Source organism: Rosa rugosa, chromosome 2, assembly GCF_958449725.1.
Source record: "Rosa rugosa chromosome 2, drRosRugo1.1, whole genome shotgun sequence".
In the NCBI taxonomy this organism is placed as follows: domain Eukaryota; kingdom Viridiplantae; phylum Streptophyta; class Magnoliopsida; order Rosales; family Rosaceae; genus Rosa; species Rosa rugosa.
Genome location: NC_084821.1, coordinates 13,573,937 through 13,597,876, shown reverse-complemented (window position 1 = coordinate 13,597,876; position 23,940 = coordinate 13,573,937). Strand labels below are relative to the sequence as shown.

Here is a 23,940-nt window from a genome sequence, read left to right as displayed (position 1 = left end):
TCCCTACGAGAGGACGTAGCGCCACCTTACACGGAGGTAGGCATGGCGCCAACGCCAAAGAGAGTGTCACTCTGGCATTACAGGCCATGGCCCCAGCTAGGATGCGCGGGAGGCCTGTGGGTTCGAAGGATACTTTGGCACAACCCAATCCTTTGATCATCAAGACTCAAAATTCATCTCATGAGTATCTTCCGGATTATGGTTATCATTGGGGGACGCCTCAACATCAGAACCTATTCTTGAGAATATAGAGCTCTATGAAAATTACAATAGTGTACATGAGACGTAGGATAGAAACTTCATCATAATTGATGATGTAGTTGCGCATTTCGTTGTGCATGAGTTTGTTGAGTCCGATGATATCGAACCACACTTCGTTGATGAATGAATGCCAACGTAGAGAAATTTGGCCTAAATGGAAAGATGCGATCTAGGTTAAGTTGGATTCTCTAATGAAGAGGAAGGTTTTTGAGCCAGTGATGCCAACACCTCCTAACATAAAACCTATTGACTAATGGGTCTTCGTTAGAAAGTGTGATGAGAAAAAGAGATGACAATCTCGCCTTATGGCGCAAGGCTTCTCACAAAACGTCGTGGAATCGACTACGATGAGACATATTCTCTCGTAATGGATGTCAGTACACTCCACTACCCTGTCAGTTTGGTAATTTCCGAATAATTGAACATGCAGCTTACAAATGTGGTCACTACCTATCTATATAGGGACCTAGATACAGAATATACATGAAGGTTCATGGTGAACTTCATTTACGCAAGTCAAGTAGCTCTAGACCAGGGAGCGCGTTTTACAAAGAGGTTGAAACGCTCACTAAATTGACTACTTGATTGGGAAGGGATATGCCTACACGTTTTCATAACAAGTTTCGGATTCTATCGCGGTTCATGTTGGACATGATCTTCATTGGAAGCCCTTAAAGAGTTAAGGGAAACCGCTGAACACTCGAAATCTGAGTTTGAGATGAAGGATTTTGGGAGAACACTATTATGTCTCGGTTTGGAACTTGAGCATCGTGTCGATAGATGCTTAGACATTTTGACAAGGTCAAGCCTTCAAGCACCTTCATGATCGTTCGTAGTCTTGATCCTGAAAAGGATCTTCGTTCAAAGGATGATGAATAAAATGTGCTAGAGGCAGAAGTGCCTTATTTAAGTACAATAGGCGTATTATTGTACTTAGCTCAATGCACAAGACCGGACACTAATTTGCAGTGAACTTGTTAGCTAAGGTATAGCTCTGCGCCAACGCGACGCCATTGGATTGGTGTAAAAGATATCTTTCAGTACTTGAGATGTACGATTGATATGGACTTGTTCTATCCCTACAGAGATGATGGATTCGGACCCATCACACACTAGGAACGCCGCTAACACTGGCCTGCGTCCACTATCCCCATCCCAAAACAACATGTGTTTTGGAAGGTTTTGCTGATATTGGGTATCTCTCTGACCCACACAAAGGTCATTCCCAAACTGGTTAAGTGTTCACCATGGGTAAAAACCGTGATATCGTGGAGGTCTACATAACAGACCGTAGTTGCTATATCTTCGAACAATGCAGAGATCATTGCTTTTTACGAAGTGGTTCTTGAATGTATATGGATTGGATCCATGATTACGCATGTTCAAAAAATTGTGGTTTGAAGTCTACCACAGATGAGCCTACGAGCATTTAGGATAATGCTGCTTGTTTTGAACAAATGAAGCAAGGCTACATCAAAAGCGACAACACCAAGGATAATCAGCAACAACAAACTCTCCTCAAGATCAAAGTGAACTAGGTTCAATTTAAGGACAGTGCGACAGGCTTGCTCACTAAGTCGTTGCCTAAATTCCACTTTCGAGAAACGTGTTGGTAGCATCGTTTGCAGAAGTTATCCGAACTCCCATGACCGTCGTCATCAGGGGGAGATGCAGACATCAGGGGGTGTCTACATGTATGATCTCGAAACATGAAGGGTGTGTTGTGCTCTTTTTCCCCTTCGACCGAGGTTATTTTTGTCCCACAGGGTTTTTGTTACTCGGCATGGTTTTTAATGAGGCAACGAGAGGAGCATCACGTTTGGGCAACACAAGGGGGAGTGTTCAAGTAAATCCAGAATATGTGTGTGTCTGACCCAAACTCTAGGCTACTTGACCTAGTTGTAATAGGGTTTAGAATTAGAGATATTCTCGGAGATATTCATAGATATCTAATTAATTGTACGATTATCTTTCCTTGTACAACTCCGATTTTATGTCTTGTAATCCTCTATATAAAGAGACATTTATTATCAATGAAAGCACGACTCAATTCTCTCACAATTTCTGTTTTCCTTAAACAATATGTTATTATTATAAAAACGGAGCAGATCGTTAATGGATCGGATCAATTTAAATCTGTGTTTGATCAGTTAAATAAACGGATTAACGGATCTGGATCATTAATTGATCAAATTTTCAATCTAAAGTCGATCAATATTCGGAGTGGATACATATCAAAATCCGATCTATTTCCAGGTATAGTTATCATGGTTTTGAGCTTGGGATCCGACCTCTATTAACTCATATCTCAAAGAGGACAGTGAAAGTGAAAGTGAAGAATTATACCTTTTTACTAGTCGAGCCCAAATCTAGGGCGGGAACAATTAATATGTGATGAGTCGAAAAGGACCTGAAACCAATTCCGAAATTGAAATCTTTATTTTATATGGGCCGGTTTTTTTATTTTAAGAACCGCGTGGATAATGTTAAATGTGATTAAAAAAAAAAAATCAAATCAAATCCCAGTATGAGAAAAGCTGCAAAATTTACAAGTTAATATCTTACTTGCAATACATTCCAACATTCCAGCTTCATTTTTTTTTTCATACATATAATCAACTCTTCGTAGCTGTGAACATTTTTATTTTTATTTTTGGAAATTATCCTGAACATGATTTCTTCATCCGTGCACTCGACCAATTTCATATCAGCAAAGCCGATGTCGACCAATTTCACAATCGGCTCAAAAATTGTTCTTTCTCTATCTCCATCCCCACAAGTGATCATTGTTGACTTGTCAAGTTCCAAAATTTGGAGGAAAATCAGTCATAAAATTCCCAGAAACAGTCATCATCCCCTACCTCTCAATAGCAGCCTGTAACTTGGGGAAGAAAACAGAGTCTGGCTACTCCTATCGTAGCTCAAAAGCAGCTCATCCTAGAAAAAATAAATAAACGAAAAAAAAAAAAATCTCCACATTCTCTCCAAGTAAAAGTGTCATAGGAGAAAAAAGGTTCAGTACAATACCTACAATCATTCCAAGTTTCCAACAGTTCGTTCATTTGGATTTCACAATGGGAGTTGACCTTTCCTTTTGTCTCCCAGGGTCACTATTAGGTACGAAGAAAATGACATTTTACCAGTTCCTTCTCAACTTCCATCCCTCAATTTGCTTATAACCAGTTTCAAATCTCTCCTTGGCTGAACATAAATATACTCCAACCCATTCCCTCTCTCCTCTTTTTCTGATGGAGGGCCTCATACCGTTGGTATACAGAGTTATGCTTCAGAATAATGCTAACCGGCAACCAACCACAGCAAGTTCCTGGTGCAGTAGATTGGCATTGCAGGTATACCTGAGACTTCCAGCAGATCTGGCAAGCTTCAATCGGTCAGGATTCAAACACTTCGATGGTCTATTGTCTTCAGATTCTGCCAAGAGTCCTTCACACAGCTCCGACCTCTTGCCTCTCCAGGGACCTTATCTTCACAGAGAATGGTGGACTGATGCTTACAGAATAGAGAAGCAAAATGATTTATTATGGCAAAATCAGAATGGAAACTTGAACCTGGTGTTTCTTGCAGAATTGACTATTTGAGGCCTAGAATAAATGAATGTGAATCAGATGAAAATGAACGCATGCAAGACTTTTTAGACTTAAGATTAAACAGAAGATCTCCCGTGCCACATCTCTTTTGATAGTACACAATTTATAACGAATTGCAGCAGACATTCTCAAGGGTTTACTCAACTCAACTAAATAAATACTCGTACCGCAAATTTTGATAACCAAAACGGGAAACCAAAATCTGAAATAAAGTTTACACAGAGGATAGGAACGAAACATTATAGAACTAAAATATAGTTAAACATTCTTAATGCCAACATCTTTATAAGATTAAGAGAACAAAGGGGAACAGAAAGGAAAAGAGTCTAATTCGCCCTGGGTGTCGCCCATTCAACCCGGAGGATGAGATTATCATAACCATAACCATTCAGTTTGTTGATGGCTCTTTGGGCATCTTCCCTGTTCACAAAGTTAACAAAACCAAATCCTCTGCTAACTTGGGTGTCTTTATCAAGAGCAACATAAACACGGCTAACAGCACCAAAAGGCCTGAAAAGTTCTAGCAAATCAGGCTCCCGTGTATCCTCAGAAAGGTTGGTGACACGAACAGAATTCTCATCATTCCTTCGTCTCATATCAGAACCAGTCCTCTCTGCTCCTGCTCTTAAGCCTGGAGGAACATATGTACTCTTGCCAGAGCCAGGAACTGCAGTTGTTGCATCTGATGTAGGAGCCTTGTCACTAAACGCTCCCGTCTGTGGGGCAAGATCTTTGTATGGGCACTGTGCACTCCAGTGGTCACCCTTCTTACCACATACCCTACAAAGCTTGAGACTAGTACCTCCTTTGCCAAGTTGTGCCAAAGAGTCTCCTGCATTCTTTGGTTCTTCTGCCTTGGTGCCTGTTCGAAGTTCAATAAGTATGTACAGAAATTAAAAACTGGGGTGAGATGACAGAACCCTAAATATCAGTTACCGTAACCACATGGCATAGAATAATAGCCCATTTATGACAATGTCTATGTCATAACAAAAGCAAAAATGCATCTTCGATGAAAAACATAAAACAAAGAAACTGCAGATGCAACGAGACCCATGATGCTATCAACATCAAGTTACATTATATAAGGAAATGCCAAGTTCTGCATCAAGCAGAGAAAATAATGACTAGAAATGTTATCAAAATTTTGACATGATCATCATCAAGCTTTATTATTATACTTCCTTTGATAAAGTAACCATTAATTCTTATATTTCCCTAAACCTACAACAAACACATAATCTCTAAAAAAGAAAATAAATTAAGGGACTCAAAATACTGGTGTCTGGGAGGAAGAGCATCTAAATTCTCAATACTATATGCAAAACTGAATCTTCCTTGCTAGAGAAATCTCAAGGATTTTAGCACTAGTGGTTAAAGAGCACACTCCTGCTGGTCCCGAGTTTGAATCTCAACTCCCAGTATCACTAATTATCCAAAACAACTTAGATACATGTATAATTGTCCCCTACAGAGTTGCAAAACATTAAGCCAATTACAGAAATTCTCAGCAACCTTCCCAGCACATTGACTAAATGCCCCGAGTGGACATAAGAAAAAGACAAGGTAAGCTAGAGAGACTGCTCAGACTATGCACTAAACCACCACTTCACATATAAACAAAGGCAATAAAATTGCCATTCCCTTAAAAATACTGCAATGGACTACACCAAAGAAAAGAAGAATGGTTATTAACCAGTTTTTTTTTTGCCTCAGTCAATCTTCCAAGCCAATTAACAACCAACTCTTAATTTTCCCTACACACAAGACATGAAACTACTGGAACTACTCCTAGAGAATAGTATTTTGCAAGAATGTAACTTCAAAAATCAGAGGAAGCATAAGAACGACCCAAAATATGCTTAATTTAAAAGAAAATATTTTCATACAAAAATGAACTCTCATAAACAAACTAACAAACAAAAATTGTAACAGTGTTTCACAGCCAGCAGAGCTCAAGCGAATTCCAGATCACCTTCCTCACAAATCGTAGAACAAACAACTACCGATAAACGATTTGACTACTTCAATTTACTCATTCAAAAACTGCAAGCCGAAGAAACAGAACTCTCCTTTTGGATTTTAGATGAGCAAAAGAAAGCCAAGGAAAATGCTTAAAACTACTACTGTCATTAAGCTAAAGCATTTAGAGCACTACTTCAAATGGCAATCCAAGTGGGTCAAAAACTAAAATCTATAACAAAAGATCCTGAAAGAAGTCCACTTCCCAACACACACAGCAAATTCCAGACAACGTTCCTAATAAATACTCAAACAACACCAATCAACCATTTTTTACTTTTCCATTCCACATTCATATGCTGCAAACAAAAAAGACACTAATTTCCTTTGAACTAGAAATAACTCAAAAAAGGAACAGAAAGAAGAGGGAAGTGCTTGGGAATGGTGAATTCACTAAACATTTTCTTTACCCTCCCTCACTCTTGAACAAAACGTCCAATTCCAATCCCATTAGCGCCCTATTTGTCCCAATAGCAAATTCATCCCAATACCTTGAAATCCTCGTAAACTTGCACGAATTAAATTTCAACTACTCATAGATACATGCATACTGCCAAAACTAAAAGAGAAACACTCGGTAACTTCGTCAAATAAATACCTAATTTTTCCAAAATTAATGAACAAAAAAACTAATTTCAATCATCCAATGTATACAAAATTCGAACACATGAACCAAAAGCTAACATCCTAAATATGTAAAAAAAAATCATAAATTTATCCACAAAAAAAAAAAAAGGAAAACGGAAAACTGTATAGCATACCAAGAGCCCTAGGGCGTTCGAGGAGGATCTCTTCAGTGGAGACCATAGTGAGCCTGGCGCCGACGTCCTCATGAACGGCGTCTCCGAATTTGGGCCAGGAGCGGCGCTCGACGGCCCGCTTGCTGAGCCTAGCATTGGCGAGTTTCCGGGTGCGAGTGATGGTGGTGATCTTGACCTTATTGCCCTCGTCGTTGAATTTGTACTCAATCACCTTCTTGATGCCGTTCTCGTCGGGGCCAATCACCTGCTTCGGCGGCAGGAGGAAGTCGAGGTCCTCGCCGTCGTCCTCGTCGAGCTCGCCCCATCGGATCTTCGCCGGTTGGTTCGCTGAGCCTGGTCGCACTAAAGCCATGGCTGCGCCTCTGTTGTGTTGTGTTGTGGAGATGAGAAATGAGATTGGTTTCGTTTAGGTTTTGCTTTCTAAAACCTTGAGTATTAATTGCCTAGCCCTATATGTTTTTATAATTTTACCTTTTTTTTTTCTTTTTTTTCTTTTAAATAAAACAAAGTTACTAAAATGAGTAACCTTTTTAAAATACGAAGGCCCAATAAACAAACATGGCCCAAACCCAGATCTTCCAGAACAACATGCAGCATATATATATGGGCAAAAGTAAATGGAAAATATAGCCGGAGTTTGCGGGTGTGTTATTGAAGTTTGCGTGGAACTCTCACACCCGCAAACTCCATGCTCCATGGTAGACCCTTACAAGGTTTTCATAAGTGAACACAACTTCCTTGGAAACGGTAGACGAGAACTTAGAATGTATGCTTCTTCCAAATCCTAGAGAGAAAGAGCAGGATCAACTCGCACTTGGACAAACAAAGCATGAATAAACCATGTGTAAACCCGTCAAGCCATTTACTATATACTGCAAGTGGCCTAGTGGTTCTTGCCTTGTTGGGTGTGCTCCCCAACCTAGGTTCGAACCCCGAAGCTGTCAAAGTGGCTAGGCACTGTGCTGCAATGCACAGTTGGAGCATTTCACATGCCCCGAAGGGGTTTATCTTGGGCCTAGGAAGCCTTTGGGTTCCCCTTGACAAAGTCCAAAAAAAAAAAAGCTCCTGCACTATTCATTCCACTGTTCATCTTAAGGGTATAAAAAGACGACTTTACCCTCTATTCTTTTCTTAACTACGTCCCTGCCATTAAGTCGTTTTGGGAAAATAAGCATTGTGAAGCTGCAGGTATGGTTGATTTTTACATTCGCCATTATCTATTTCTTTTGTGTATGGATTGAATTGCCAGGATTTATAGTTGGTCTGTTACTAGGTTTAATTGGATTTTAGTGACCTCTAGGGTGAGATCAAGTAAAGGATGTTCTAATTTGCTCTGTAGTGAACTTTTAGGGATTAAGGATTGGTCTGGAAAAAGAATGTAAAATTTTGCGTACCAAAGAAGAGGGGCAAGGGTTTATAGGGGTTTAGTACACTTTCTTAGCACAGAACTTCACAAATTTCTGTTTTGCCCCATTATTTTATGTCTTACCCATAAACATTCCTTTCTTAGGGATGCTGTGACAACTTTGGTGTCTGTTATGAGGATCTCATTCACTGTTGGTCTGTTGCCCCCTTATTATGCAATTTGTCATACAGAAAGGACATTGTGCTTACAGGTTTGGTAAGAACCGCTACTTATTCAAGTTGGTAAGAACTGCTAAGAACTATGAAGCTTGATTTCTATTAGTCTTTTGTTTATTCTGGAAACTGAAAGATACGTCACATCTTACTCCCATTATGTGTTACATCACTTATATCACTCTACGACATAGATTTCTCTATTATTACAGTTGATTTGTCCGCAAAGTTTTTATGTACAAGGATCTTGACAAATGCATGCATTCAGTTTATTGCCATGCTTCAAGCCTTCAACTGGATGAATGAACTCATCAACAAGCCTTACATACAAAGTTGTTAACAGTAACAAATCCCGCAGCAATGCGAGGGTGTCATTTCTAGTGTATAAACTATTTCAAAGGAGACATCCGTCCTTTAATGCCAGAGGTTCACCACATATGAATCACCCAAAGCAAATTTGAAGGCCATAGTAGCCGCTATCAAATTCACAGAAGAGATACTAAGCATGGGATGGTGCTAATGCACAGATCTCCCAAATTAAAAAAAAAAAAAAATTATATCTTCCCGATTATTTAACATCTCCATAACAACTTTAAAAATCAATTTTGACACAAATTATTTTAACATCTCAATAACAACTTTAAAATCATGAGATCGCAATCATATGGATACAACAAATATCTTCCCGCTTATATGCTCAGTTTGATTTGCAGATTAAAGTATCAGAAATTTCTATTAAGCTTCAGTAGGTAAGTTGATAAATTTACTACATGTTATTTTGTTGCTAAACTTCACTCTTTAAGCAGCCTTAGTCTTCAATAAGAAAGAATAAGGGGTTGCAAAGCAACAAGACTTTACCATGTACCTGTATCAACTATCAAGATATCATCAATTGATTCGTAGATGATTTTGAATAAAAAAAAAAAAAAAAAAAACAAAGTCAATAACTTTTAACTCCCCATAGGGCCAAAAAGACTTCAAAGCCTTCTTAATAGACATATCTAATGCAATTATCATGATATATAAGAATAAAGGAACAGAGAGGACGAAGGAGAGGAAGAAGGCTCGGCTCTAATTTGGCCTGGGTGCGGCCCATTCAACACTGAGAATGAGATTGTCGTAACCATATCCATTCAATTTGTTGATGGCTTTCTGGGCATCTTCCCTCCTCAAAAAGTTAACAAAACCAAATCCTCGGCTGACTTGAGTTTCTTTGTCAAGAGCAACATAAACACGGCTTACTTCGCCAAAAGGCAGGAAAAGTTCCCGCAAGTCGGGCTCCCGTGTATCCTCTGAAAGGTTGGTGACCCGCACAGAATTCTCATCCCTTCTGAAGTTACCAGTTTTGTCTGCCTTAGCTCTCAAGCCTGGAGGAACATATGTAGTCTTGCTGGCCCCTGGAGTTTGGTTATCTGAGACAGGTACTTCAGATACTTCGGTATCTTGGAAAAGATCCTTGTGCGGGCAACTTGAAGTCCAGTGCTCACCCTTACAATACCTGCATTTGATGTAAGTAGCATTGTTTTTGGGGGCCAAAGGTTCTGGTTTTGCTGCCTTGCTACTACCTATTTGGAATTCCATAGTCAAATAAAAAAAATTAGAAATAAGGCGATGATTTGTCACCCAAGAAACCAGTTATGACTGAGCACGTAGCATTCAACAATAACAATCGTCTAGAAAAATTAGATCCTATGACTCCCTCAAAAAATTTACGTTCATGTTATTATATCAGCTACAGAACTGACCTGTACTGAGCCAATCCAAACATATCTATACTAGTATTAAGAGAAGAGATTTTGTTAGCCAAAATTGAAAATTTTGACAGATTTAACCCTGAAAGATTAAAAAACTTTGATAATAAATTAAATCAGAATATCAATAAGGCAATTATAAAATAGATTTTTATTAAGAAAATTAAAAAGAAATGATTCCACAACCCACACTTTTCTCTCTGCAATAACTACCGATGAATCTACTTCTTCTGCAATAACTACCCACCTTTAAAAAAAAAAAAAAAAAAAAAATCGTACACATGCAGAGCATGTGATTGCAGACTAGTAATTAATAGATGGAAGTCAAGTATAATTGTAAGGATAAAGACAAATTTACTGATTTTTCTAACAACACAAATTTGAATAGCAAAAGGCACAGGCACTACTGATTTATATGATAAGCTTTTCTATTCCCTCATTCTAAATAATGCAAGCAAAAAAAGCACTACTTTACTCAAACTCGGACATCTTCCGAATCAAAGAACATATTTTGTTATGATTATAATCCTTTTAATGAAGAGTGAATTCCAATTCCAGATAACCTTTCCTCAAAAACTCTAGAACATGTAAACAACTGTCCAAAAACAAAACAATAGAAGAAGAAACCATACCAGGAGCCTTAGGGCGCTCAAGTTGGATCTCTTCAGTGGAGACCAAGGTCCGGCTTTCGCCGACGTTCTCATTGACAGCCTCTCCGAATTTGGCCCACGAGCGGCGCTCCACGGCCTGCTTACTGAGCCGAGCTTTGGCGACTTTCCGAGTCCTAACCGTAGTAGTGATCTTGACCTTTTTGCCCTCCTCATTGAACTTGTACTCAATCACCTTCTTGACGCCGTTCTCGTTGGGCCCGATCACCTCCTTCGGCGGCAGCAAAAGGAAGTCCAGGTCGTCTCCGTCGTCCTCATCAAGCTCTCCCCACCGGGCCTTCGCCTGTCGGGTCTCATGAGCTGTTCCTGTATTCATAACCACCATGGCTCTTTAGCTGATTCTGATTGCTTTGAAGAAGGAGAGAGAGTCTAGGGTTAGGTTTAGGGTTTCGCTTCTAGTGACGGTTTCTTTGGGGTATATTATGTTTTGACGGTTTATGGATTCTGACGGTTTGGACTTGATTTGGGCCAAAATTGGTGTGAGCTGAACAATTTGGGCCTATACTTGGGGTTCTACATACATTCATGAACATCAAAATACCACCAAAATTGAAGTATTGAAGCTGATGACTTGATGGACTCAAACGCAAAACTTCTTTTATTTCACAAATTTCAGGCATAAAAAAAAAATAAAAATAAAAAAATAAAATAATCCAAGCTACTGTTGGCCTCTCTTACTAGCCAAGCTTCATAGATTCAATCCCAATAACCAAACAGGTCAAAGAAAACATGAAGAAGATATTGGAAAATGACTGAATAAAATTGGCAAAAAGCAACAAATTTCTATTTGATCGATCAATAGCCACCGCCGTCACCGCCACCACCATGAGCGCTGCCACCGTCACCGCCGTCCATGGAAGAAATATTGGCAGTACTCACCATAACAACAGCTGCGGCACCAACATCAGTGCTTGAGGCGGTATTAGTACTTGTACTTGTGTTGCCTTCACCATGATCATTATTATGAGCCGTTGAGACGACGTGCTCTCCTTTTCTCTTGCTCCGCCGCCAACGAGAGCTGGACTGGGATTCGTCGTCGGGCTTCTCTTGATCATTCTCTTCTTTGGGTTTCCAGGCTGGGATGCAGAAGCAGATGGTTTTCTTGCTCTTCATGACTGAAAGGATTACTGATCATCAACAAAACTTCATACTACTTATAGATCCAGTCGCTAAGGCACCAAGTTAGTAACATCATTTTCTTATTTAAAATGAAATAAGGCAATATGTTATGTGACAAATACGTTCTTAACTTTACCAATTTGTATTCTTCTATTTTCAAATGGGTTTCGAGTTTCTTTTTACCAACCACATGTGATGGTAATTCTCACACCTCTTTAGTCAAATACAAATGTTCATTACTCACATCAATGATAGCTAATTATCCAGAAGCAACAATGATCAATTTCCAAATTCTTATTTTATTTAAGAAGGAAGGTCCACTATACGGACTTTACAGAGCAAAATGTTTCAATTCCTAGGTTTGACAAGTGTAGAGCATTATCCTACACCAAGGGAGGAGGAGGGGGAAAGTGAAGCACTTGAGCTATTTTCTCTTGATTTTTTTTTTCCGTTAACAATCTTGTTTTCCATCATTTTGTTCTGTGAGAAATTATTTCCTATGATGGATTAGAACGTGACAACATTATAGTAGCGATACGTGTCCACGAAATTTAGAAACATAGAGCATTATTTACATACAACAAAAGAGGCCGGTTCAATATGATACTTTCGAACCACTTAATAATTTCTCCTCTTTCACCAACTTGGATATAGCTATACAGGCAAACTGTGGTAATGATAATAGCTTATAAAAAATGGTAATGATACAAGATAATTATGGCTTCCTTAAAAGTTGAAATGGACAAAAGACTTTACTGAATCTTGTTAAAGAGGCTGATGAAGATTTTCTGGTAAGAAAAGCATGATGAGGATTGGTTGGCGACAGCCTGTTGGCAAATTTTAAATCGTTTTCTGCTGTTAACTTTGATAGATTAGGTACTGGATGCCTTTGGGGGATCTTATGACTCTTGTACTCCTTTTCTTATCAAAAAAAACTTTTAAATCGTTTTTAAGCAGTTTTGTTTTTGGCAAGGTTTTAATTAGTTGTCCTCACTCTTTTTTTTTTTTGGGGGGGGGGGGGGGGACCGTGATGGTGCTTCAATATATAGGAGAGAGTATTCAATGCATCAACGTGCACTTACATCAATTGAAATTGACAGTTGAATAACATCAAATACATTTGTTTGTTATTAGAAAGAAAAAAAATTGTCTATAAATATCAATGGCTGAGATTTACTAGATCTGCTAGTTCACTTATTGCCAATGTATAGAAGAATTTCCATCAATATAGACTTTACGTTGATTCTTCATATTTCTTTTTGGATGGGACAGATAGCAATAAAAATACGCTTTTGTTTCTTGCATTTTAAAATGGATTTGATAGTGATGAGTACATTTTATATCATGTTAATATCTCTAATTTATATTTGTTAGTATATTTTTATTAGTTTGAGTTATATAGTTTATCATTGTGTTCTTATAAGTGTTCGTCTTAAATAAATAAAATGTTAAAGACACATAAACAATTTATCTATTTTCATATAATAAATTGAGTCCTCGTTTTAACGTGGTAATTTTCCCTTTTAAATTACATGAGCAAGTGTAGCACATCTTCTTTATTGTTCCAATAGCATGTGTAGCCTACATGCACATTTTAAATTGATGGAATGCTTTCTCATTGCATTAATTGTGTTGTGTTGAAATTATTCACATTGGAGAACAATATATTGTTGAATTCACTTTATGCTTGTTTGATTCATAGGTACGTGCATGCAATTGAAACAAATGGAATAATACATGAAGAATGGCCAATGACAAGTTTGCATGAACCAAGGTTGCATGAAAGAAGGGACTAACTTTTCAATCCTTGAAAAATTGTGTATGTAACTTCATTCTCTTGCAAATGGAAAATAGGAGAGAAACTATGTATGGAAGCATTTATGAGTAGAGAAATTTGCCATCAAGCTTGACAATTTGGATGGAAGGCAAGTCATATTCATATGGAGACCACGTTGGAATGAAGATCAAGGTTGCGCTATAAATAGAGCTTTCTTGAAGAGAATAAGAGAGAGACGGAGAGAGAGGAGAATTAAAGACACATTTTTTATCTTTGTTCTTCCCTTTCTTTAGCTACTCTTTATATGATGTATTGTATTGTTTTAAACATGTTTCAAATATTAAATAACTGCGGGATACAACATCAATAGAAAGAACGCGCCTGCACGAGTTGTGAGGCTGGTGCGAGGCCGGATTCCTCGATCGACCTTCTCGTTCCGGTCGAGGAGTTTGCGGTGGATGTCTGGGAGGTGAGGGAGGGGGGGTTCACGGCGGTTGGCTGCAATTGGTTTGCTCCTCGATGGCCCGTTCGGCGGTTTGTATTGCAGGTTCAGAGGCGGCTGGGCAGTGACGATTTGGGGGCGGCGCGACGTGGGTATGCTCAGATTGGCCCAATTTGGTTTGGATCTGGCAATTCTGATCTAGGATCGGTGTTCTCCGCGACACTTCTCTTTGGCTCGATGAAGCTTGTGCTTCTCCATGGGTTGGATGCGATCTGTGTTACCATTTCTTCAGAGCGCGACGGCTATGGCGGGTCGACGAAGGCAGTGTGGCGGAGAGGGCGGAGCGGCGTGGCGAAGGGTTTGGTGACGGGTGCAATGGTTGGGCTGGGCCAAGCGTGGCTGGCAGTTGGTGGGCCTCCTCTCTCCTGGTTTATTGCTTGGGTTTGGGCCCTTTTGTTGGGTCTGGCCTGGGCTAGCTGTTTTATTTATGTTTATTGTTTTATTTACATTAGTTGCTTCTTTCTGTCGCATCTTTGGCGTGTAATAAGTCCCTGCTTAGTTCTGGTAGGGTTAGTGATAGGAGCATAAAATGCTACAAATATAATGTGCAATACTTTATACTTTTCTTTGCTATTTCCTTTAAAAAGTCAGTTTTAACTTTGTTTTCTTTTTAGGTAGTTCGTGGAGTGATTCAAGAGAAATAAGAGCTTAAAGGGAGCAACGAAGCCATGGATCATGAAGTACTGATGCAGAGGACTTATTTTGATCAACCATTTGGCCAGAAATCACAAGGGAAGTCCACGGAAATCATTGTGCAAAACAGTTGCTGCAAAGCAGAAAACTGCAGTTTCAGAATCAGCTTTCTGGGAACGGTTTTGAGGCGCAATTCTTGCATTCTTCCGGCTGTACCTTTGCAGAAAGGGCCAAAGAACCTTGAAGACATGATGTTATACTTGAACTAGAGCTAAATAACTGGTCAGAAAAGTCCACGAGGCAGCAGGAAATCAAATGCAAAGTAGGCTTCCCGATAAGGCAGAAACTGTCAGCTTTTCACGAAGCTTTTTGGGAGATCTTTTCCGGCGATTTATTTGGAGTTTTTCCAGAAGGTTGTTGATCAATATAGAAGATATGATGTCATAGAACACGTGGGAGTCAAGAACCATCCAGAAACTTGTCAAGAAGAAGTCGTTCCTTGTCCAAGAAGGAAGCTTCAGAGTCAGAAATTGAGTCCTAGTCAAAACAGGACAGTTTGGCAGAAATCTTCTATGGACGGATTTCTTGGGCATTTTTGGAAGGTTATTGCTGCTGCAAATATGAAGGAGAGTCCTATAATGATTCCTCAATATTTTTAGAAGATTATGAAGGCTTGAAAATCATTTAATTGTGCACCAATTAGAGTAATCCTCAAGCAACGATGGGAGGCTTTCAAAGCAGAATTGGAAAAGGAAACTTGGGCTGTGTTTCTCATACACATAGGGCTTCTGCAAACGTGAAAAATCAACCACCCTACAGCGCCATCTTCTGCCATAAACCCTAGCACACAAAGTCTTGAAATTTCCAAGTCCTCCAAGAGCAAAAACCGTGCACACCATCATCCATCTTCATCAAGCCTTGCCGTGTACTATCTTGAAGGAAGTTCTTGCGTTCAAGGCTGCCTAAAAGTGAATTCGTGGCTCTCATCTTCTGCCCTTTACGGTTTTTATTTTCTTGTAAATCAAACTCATATATTTTTAGTTGTGAATTTTAAGACAATGTGTGGCTAATCTACTTTTGTTAGGGGCGAGGTTTGAAGCCCCTAAGATATGTTTTTGACAATATTTTGACTCCTAGTTTTGTGATTGCTTTGTTGTGAAATTGTTTATTTGGTTTTGGTTTACAGATAACTCTTGCATGCTTATGTTTTATGAATGCGCACATAAAATATTATGATCATGTGAGTGGGGCTAGAAATAGGTATTTTAATCTCCTAAACGGTTAATAATGCTTGTTTCAATGGTAGTAAAACCTATAGGACAATAGGTGAAACCAAATAAAAAGGATTGCATGCTAGGTAGGCGTTCCACACTAGTTTTGCATACTTGTTTCGATCAAACTTCCACATGTGATTAATGCTTAGAATGAATTGTTGATAGGATAGCGTTCTATACCTTGATTGTTTATTCTAAAGGCTTAGTAATGGTGCGTTCATCTTGCTTAAGTAATCTAGGGAAGTAATAAGAACTTATGCATGCATTCATGGTTTGTTCTTGATTGAAACCTTTTTCACGACTTAGTAATTGAAACTAGGATGATAAATTTGTCTCAAGCATATTTTGGTGGTGGATTTCCGAGTTCCTAACATCTTCATCATTATCTTTCAAAACCCTAATTCAAAATCGTTTTTCTTTACTTTATTTTCTGTTTATTTTCGTTGAAAACCCAAAAACCCCCAGTTTAGTGTGTTTCAGGATTGCAACGCCTCTGCAATCCCCCTCTCTGTCCCTCCATCTTTCTCTCTTTTCTTTTTGTTGTTTGACGTTTTCTTGGGTTTAGTTCAGATTTTATTATTTTTTTTTATGTGTTAGTTTAGTTTAGTTTTGTTTTTGTTTGTGTGATTAATATAGTTACCCTCAATCTCTGGCATCGAACGATCCTTGCTTATTCTTTACTACTAACGACTACATCATTGCAGGGTTAAATTGAGCGTCTATTTTTGGCGTATCAGTTAGTCGGGCTGAATGCCTGTGTGTGCACTCTAAGTGCCTTGTCTGGCCTAGTGAGGCGGCGTTCCATTGTTAAATGGTCGCATCCTCCTAGTGGTAGGATGAAACTGAGTGTCGTACGTCAGATCTCTTCGCCGGCGGCAACATAGTGGGAAAGCTGAGTTTGTGGTATTTATGCTCCGTTGCAATCGAGTTATCTTTCCGTTATGTCACCGTTTTGTCAAAGCAAATGGCATAGCCAATAGTGCACTATTTGCTAATTGGTGCTTATTAGAATACAAGTATTTTGTAGAGTCTCCTGATATTATTTCAGGACGTGTTCTAGATGTTTATTGTAATCAGGGGTTTAGGCTCAATGTCCCCCCCTTGTATTCCGCAGTTTCATTAATCAAGGCTGGAGGGTAGCCGCATAAAGCCCTCATTTTCTCAACTAAGGTTAAGGAGGAAACTACATTATGAAATGAGTTTCATTTAAGTATCTATCGATTCCCATACTTATGTTTTTCATGTCTATGACTCTTGCTTCAAAATGCATTAATAAAATCTTTGTTCGTTTCACCTCTAATGTCATGCATTTTTGGTAGTTGGCCGGGAAGTTACTTTTATTAATCCATGCTTGGCTTTATAAAATATTTAATATGAATTCCTTTGATCTCTTGTCATTGAAATGAGCTTGTTTCACATCTGATGCATAGCACACACTTTGATCTTTTGTAGTTTCAATAAGTTTGTGTACATGTGATGCTTTGGTGTTCATAATTAAGAAGCAAAGAAGAGTCTACTTTAGATCATTTTCATGTGTGCTTCATTGTTAAATCTTGAGCAACCAGCAGATTGATTTCTAGATTGCTACTCCTAATTTGGGAATTGGTAATAGTACTTAGAGATTTATTGAGTAATGTGGTGGAATCCGATATCTTAGTTACTTCGTCATCAAGGTAATTTTTATCTATTTACTTTATTTTAGTTTAGCTAAATCACATCCAACTTTTATTTAACTAGGTTAGCGTTAAATTCAGTTCGGTTTGATTAGTTTTTCCTATTTCATACAGTCCTTGTGGGTTCGACCTCGCTCTTGCACTTCTGTGCTGCAATTGATTCGTGCGCTTGCGAGTAACATTTTAAAACACATCAGATAGTTGTCCATCTTCACTGTCCAATGTACTTATATATTTTTTTCATCAGATAAACAACTCAAATGCTACAACTAGTCTTTCGTGAGTTGAACTCACAAATGGTACTGGGCCACTGTACTTGGTATTGATTTTTTTTTTTTTGAAAAGACAAAACATTCCTCAAATTTTTATTAATGATAGATAATTCACCCCCGGGGGGCGGGCAATAAACCTTGACCTTGGTGGTAAGTTACAATAATTTTCGTAGAGTACGTCATGAATAATAGTTGGAGTTCCCTCGAAATAACTAACGTCATCCTTAGACAAACTACTGAAATTTGCAAGCCTATGTGGCACATTATTTGTTTCACAATATATATGACGAAAATAAATACAACTAACCTCAGCTGTAAGAGCCTTATAGTTATCAATCAATCACCTTATACCGGAGAAATCAATCACAGACGTCTCTTTCCAAAGCAGCAAGTAGCACCACACTATCAGTCTCCACCTCCACGTTGTTCCTCCCCGTTCTACAATCCATGCAAGCGCAGAACGAAGAGCAACAACTTCGATGTGGAGAGCAGATTTTGCATGTCTAACTGCATGACATAAAGCACCCATGAACTCTCCACGTCATCTCTAACAACGACACCCACACCTCCACACAGCCATGTTTAAACACCCCATCCAAATTGACCTTCAGTCTACCTATTGGTTATTGTAATTCTTTATTGTTCAATAAAATTTCTTTTTGATAAAAAAAAAAAAAAACACTAGAAACTAGTTTCTAGCGCAATTACATTGAGTACATTCAATTAGCTGGTGCTAAGCATATATATGTTTAATTTGGTATTACCTATTTAGATATCTTTATGTTTTAAGAGCAGTTTTGACTTCATGTTTTCCTCTTAGTTATCGTCCTTTTCGTTTAATAAATCATTTTGTCAAAAAAATCTTTAATTTTGAGGTAATGAATGAATTCATTGATTGAAAAATCACGATGACCACATTAGGTTAGTGCCAGCGTGATACATACACTAGAAGTATGATGGACATAGGCACATAGCGGACATGACCTTGGTGGTAAGCTACAAAAATTTTCGAATTAGTAGAGTACGTCATGAATAATAGTTGGAGTTCTCTCAAAATAACTAACGCCATCCGTTAGACAAACTATTGAAATTCGCAAGCCTATGTGGCACATTATTTGTTTCACGATATATATGACGAAAATAATGTGAGCCCCCGAAAATTTTGTTTAATTTTTTAAGGTAATTTTTTTCGCCAATAAGATTTTTGTAAGGTGATATAAGTGAAGAAATCAATTTCGGAGATTGTTTTGGTGTCGAGACCACCTATTGGGCCTTATGATTTAAGTTTGGGCAGAGATTCTTTCATTTAGGCCTAGAAGGTTACAGAAGTTTAGTGAGGCGACCGTTTGTTGAAGTTTCAAAGACGATAAATTGAGTTGTAACAAAGTTTTGGATTTTGGGTTTTTACGAGATCGAGTTTTGGGCCTAGAACGAAGTCGAGAATTAACTTAGGAAGTTTCAGACCAAAAACGAATAAAAGAAAAGTTACGAGCCCAAAACCGAAAGCAATTAGCTAGAGGAGTTTTGTAATTCGTCGTAAGGGCAAAATGGGTATTTTCACGGACATAAGTACAAATAGAAAGTTAACAAGGAAAAAACCCTAGAATCTCATTCTCTCCCTTTCTTCTCTCTTGGCCGCATCTCTCTCTTTCTTCCCCGACCTCTCTCTTTCTCGTCCTCCCACTAATAGCGTCGGAAAACCCATCTCCGGCCACCACCTCGCAAAACTGCCACCACCAATTGATCCAGCACCCAAATCCAACCCAAGCCTGAGCCTCACCACCGACATGCACCGCCTGCAACCTCCACCTTGACAACCCATGACAGCGACGCCACTGTTCCTTGAGCCTCGCCAGTTTCCGGCCTTTTCCTCTGATCACCGCCACCTTGGTTCGAAGTAAAAGGGCCTGGAGACCAAAACCGTGAAGTCTTAATGCTGACCAACGACGGAGGGCCGGGTACACGCCGTCGACGGAGGGCTTGCTTCTGCAACCCTTTGATTTCTAGCCTACAGTCAAAATTGAGCTCCAAAACTCCCTAAAGTGGAGTCAGTGTCTCTCCTTCAACCAAAGCCCCCTTGTTCCGACCCCTAATTCTGGAAAACGCTGCCACACGCGCTGCCGCTTGTGTATGAGCCGCTGTGGGTGCCACCGGCTTACTCTTTTCGTCTGGTAAGCTGGATTTTATCCCTTATCCTTAGTTGAGGCATCTGGTTTGATCTAGATTGAAAACCCTAACTCTATTCATTAATTTGAAACCTGTGAGGATTATGAAATTTGCGTTTTGGAGATTTTGGAGGAGGGAGAAACTGTTGGTTCAGCCTAACTGGTATTGGAGATTGGTAAGGATTTCCAAACTTTGTTTTGGATGAAAGATTGGTTGAGGGTTATTCATTGATGGTATTTTTTTTGCTAGGGATCCAAATGGTTGATGGTTGTGGAATGCAGTCACGATGAATGAACTTCCAATCGGAAAAAGAAGAATGGTAAGTGTTGATCCTTGCCAGACTGCGGGTTTTGGTGTGCTGATTGTAAAATTTTAGTGGTTGTTATCGAATGGATAGAAAAGTTGGTATGCTGCTTGAATGGTTAATGCTCCTTTAAGTGATCGATTGTTGTGAATTTAGCTTAAATGTGGACAAGCATGAAATGGCTAAATATGGGGAGAAGATTAGTGTTGTTAGTTAAAATGATGACGGAGTTTGAATTGTCATATTGTAAAGTAAATGGTTGTTGTGAAAGAAAATGAGGAGCTTGAGTAGTTATCAATGTTGAGTGGGATTCGGAAGTGAAATGGTGGAATTTATTTGATTGAGTTAAATTAGGACATTGGATTAAAGTTCATGAAACAATTTACAAATGGAAGTACTCAAGTGGTATCATATCTGAAAATGAACACAGTAAACAAAATCATTCGAGAATGGTGAATTATCCCTTGTTTTTTTTTTTTTTCATTGAAAGAATGCTAAACAAAAAAAGGTTAAATGAGTTGATCTGAACTATACTTAATGGACACAAGTGTTAAGTTTGATCACCATATCCCAAATGACCAAATGTTACTTCATTTGGATTGTTTGGGAATGGGTAATAGATTTTATCTACTAAAAGAAATTCCTTCAAGCATAAGTTCTAGATCGTTGTTTTGATCAAAAGATAATTCAATGAACTTCAAGGGATTTGAGTAAAAGATTTGGGTTGCTCGGTTAGTTGAGTTGTAATGTTATGAACTTACTCAATGATTCAATTTTTATTATAAAGGACTTGGGCGTGTGCATTTGGAATTGGACGAAACATTAAACAATGAAAACGAACCTAAGTTTGGGTGAGCACGCCATATCCAGGTAGGGTGAGCTGTCCCTTCCTTGTTAGAGGCTTTTCCATATGTGGAATGCTCTAGTATGATAGTATGTTGCCTGCAAGTACGTTTTTGGTTGTTCATTAGTCGATGCCTCGTGATATCTGTGTTTTCATAACTGATGAATGCTGATTGCGAAATCCGAGGCTAGACTTGTGTGTTGAGATACTGTACCCATTGTATGTTTGTACTTGTGACCTGAAAGTGAATGGCACCTAGATGGGTTGATTCCTAGGCATCTCACGGTGTCGATAACCGTGAACCTCTGGAGGGGGTTGTGCTCCTATGTGCGTCGAGGAAGAGTAAGTACCGACGGTGAACCAGTCATAGGGCACTCAGGGCCAGGAAATGGACACTTTCGCTACTTGTAGTCACAAGCACTACAGAGTAGTTGGCCGGTTCTCAAAGGATGACTAACTGGGCTAGTCACCGATTGTTTTAGAGTAGCCGGTAGGTAAGTATCTCAGAGCTCCAAGTTGTGTGAAGCATGCTGCATATGTTTTATAAAAGATAACAAATGTTTGTGGTTGCCTCTTTTTAAAGTATTTTCGATAAACGTGCACAATATTAGGTAATAAATATTTTCAAGTATGTTATTTTTCAAACCTAGCATGGTTGAGTCGGCCCTTACTGGGCATGCGAGGACGAAAGCTCACCCCTACAATAGTGTGCAGGTTTTGAGCATGTGGTCGGGGAGCGTACATGTAACATCCCGAACCTGAATTTACCCGTTTACTGGTCATTTGGACGGTAAACGACAACTACTTTCACTTTTACTGTCGTTTCAGCACTTTTAGTGGCCCTGAAAGTCGACTTTTTGTTCGGGTCAGAATTTGAGAAAAGTTTCTTCACGAAAGTTGTAGAGGACGTTAAACCGAGTGCGTGCATATGTGGTTCGTAAAAATCGGAGCTCGTATGCGAAAGTTATAAGCGAAAAAGGAAAAGTTACTGTTCAAAGTAAGTTTCTATAAAAGGAAAAATCACTGTGGTAAGTTTCCAATTTTGGAAACTTACCGGGCTCTCTCTCTCTCTTCTCCCCCGATCCCTTCTCCTCCGGTTCGGGGTTTTTTTCGAATTTCCGGCATAACTTCCGATTCCGGACACCTGACGGCGTGCCACCGGTCATTTTGGGACCGCCTCTTCCTTCTCTACACGCTGGTACCCTGGGCTATCGACGATTTGGCCAGAAAACCTCGATTCGAAGCAAATTCTCCTCCGGGTGCAATTTTGGTTTTTCCGGCGATTCCGCCGTTCCCGGCCGTCTCCGACCACCAGACTTGGATCAAAGGGAGCGCCTTGAGCCGGCGAACGTTTCCCCTAAGGCCTCTTGCTCCGATTTGCATCGTGGAGGTCGAATCGACGAAGAACGTCCTTGGGTCCGAAGGAATTTTCTGGGCAAACTTCACCAGCTTAATTCGAGCTCTTAAAGGTAAAATTGTCAGATGTTGTAGTTGAAAGAATGGTTGGGTTTGTTGAGTAGAAGCTACTGTCCAAATTTGGTGGCCATCGGAGGTGGTGGTCGCCGGCGCGTGGGCCCCACTCGCCGCCACTGTGGGTGGCGCGTGGTGGCGCGTAGGGCTGACATTTAATTCCAATTTTTAGCCCATTAAATCCTATAATTTGAGTAGAGCTTGTTTATGAAGTTTGGTAATTTTTGGAGGAGTTACGAATTGATTATGAATTTCTGAAATTAAGGGTTTCGAATATCGATTTTCGAGAATCCGACCGTCGGATTTCTCTCGAGTTTACTTTAGAATTTGTAATTCGACGAATAGAATTTATTGATGAAGTTTGGTTGGAATCCTAAGTGATTTGAAGGAGTTGAGGTCGGGAAACGTTTAGAATTCGACGTTTAATTATCGGATAGTTGAATTTCGTTCTGTAATTATATTCTTACGAATGTCATTCGTACAGGACGAGGTACCGACCTATCGCTCGACGAGGATCCTTACACTTGGGTTCCACGTTAGCCGTATACTGTGAGTGGACTTTTGTTTTTAAATAATGATGCATGCATTTATTTCTTAAAGTTTGCTCTATTTAATTATCATATTACATTTCGAGCATATGAATTGATTTCGGAATTTGATTTCGGTTTATCTCGTGGACTTTCTTTCAATAATGATTTTCATGAAGTAATTATGATTTATTCCGGTTATGAATTTAGGATATTAATTTGTTATGCTCGGATTCGAATTTATAATTTATGTTGATTTTTGACGAATCATTTTTCCGAGGTAATTTCCGGAATTAAATATATATTCTCTATTAGTTGATTTGAGATTTTTGGAAAGATTTTCGAAATGAGATTTCGATGGAGTTAGTTTTCATATTTATTTATCGACCTTCGGTTTTGGCATTGGGAATGCCTTGATGATGATCTAATTATTCTTTTAGCGTGTGGGACACGCTGTCGATTTATATAACTTTCTACGAGAATTTCCGGGTACGGTTGGGAATCGTACCCGTGTTTTCTTTATTCGCGGGACTTATGGGGAAGCCTTACTGATTTTCGATTTTTCGTATGATTTTTACCCGCCATACCTGGGTCGTCATATTTATTGCTAGCTAGCCTATTAGTACTCCTCCCTGCTTACTATGTGTTTGTGGGTGAGTAAGAGCAGAGCATGAGATGCTCCAGAGTGTGGGACACTCCGACCCGAGCCTGGGAGGCTCCCTTCTTTTGT

General features: G+C 39.2%; 2 protein-coding genes across 2 annotated transcripts; both read right to left on the bottom strand.

Moving 5' to 3' along the window:
- Positions 1 to 4,019: 4,019 nt before the first annotated feature.
- LOC133732389 (uncharacterized) lies at positions 4,020 to 7,085 on the bottom strand. The gene is made up of 2 exons (XM_062159933.1): positions 6,653 to 7,085; positions 4,020 to 4,731 (listed from the first exon to the last, which is right to left on the bottom strand). The coding sequence occupies exons 1-2, from the start codon at positions 7,002 to 7,004 to the stop codon at positions 4,196 to 4,198; spliced, it is 888 nt and encodes a 295-aa protein (XP_062015917.1). The 5' UTR covers positions 7,005 to 7,085; the 3' UTR covers positions 4,020 to 4,195.
- A 1,939-nt stretch (positions 7,086 to 9,024) lies between these two features.
- LOC133732592 (uncharacterized) lies at positions 9,025 to 11,837 on the bottom strand. The gene is made up of 2 exons (XM_062160176.1): positions 10,614 to 11,837; positions 9,025 to 9,795 (listed from the first exon to the last, which is right to left on the bottom strand). Exons 1-2 carry the CDS (start codon positions 10,972 to 10,974, stop codon positions 9,302 to 9,304), a joined length of 855 nt encoding a protein of 284 aa, XP_062016160.1. The 5' UTR covers positions 10,975 to 11,837; the 3' UTR covers positions 9,025 to 9,301.
- Positions 11,838 to 23,940: the final 12,103 nt, after the last annotated feature.

Excerpts from the sequence above, each read along its gene's own strand:
- LOC133732389 (XM_062159933.1), bottom strand. The coding sequence starts at position 7,004 with ATGGCTTTAGTGCGACCAGGCTCAGCGAACCAACCGGCGAAGATCCGA. Across the intron at positions 4,732-6,652 it reads CGAACGCCCTAGGGCTCTTG|GCACCAAGGCAGAAGAACCA; the intron begins GTATGCTATACA and ends AACTTCGAACAG.
- LOC133732592 (XM_062160176.1), bottom strand. The coding sequence starts at position 10,974 with ATGGTGGTTATGAATACAGGAACAGCTCATGAGACCCGACAGGCGAAG. Across the intron at positions 9,796-10,613 it reads TGAGCGCCCTAAGGCTCCTG|GTAGTAGCAAGGCAGCAAAA; the intron begins GTATGGTTTCTT and ends AATTCCAAATAG.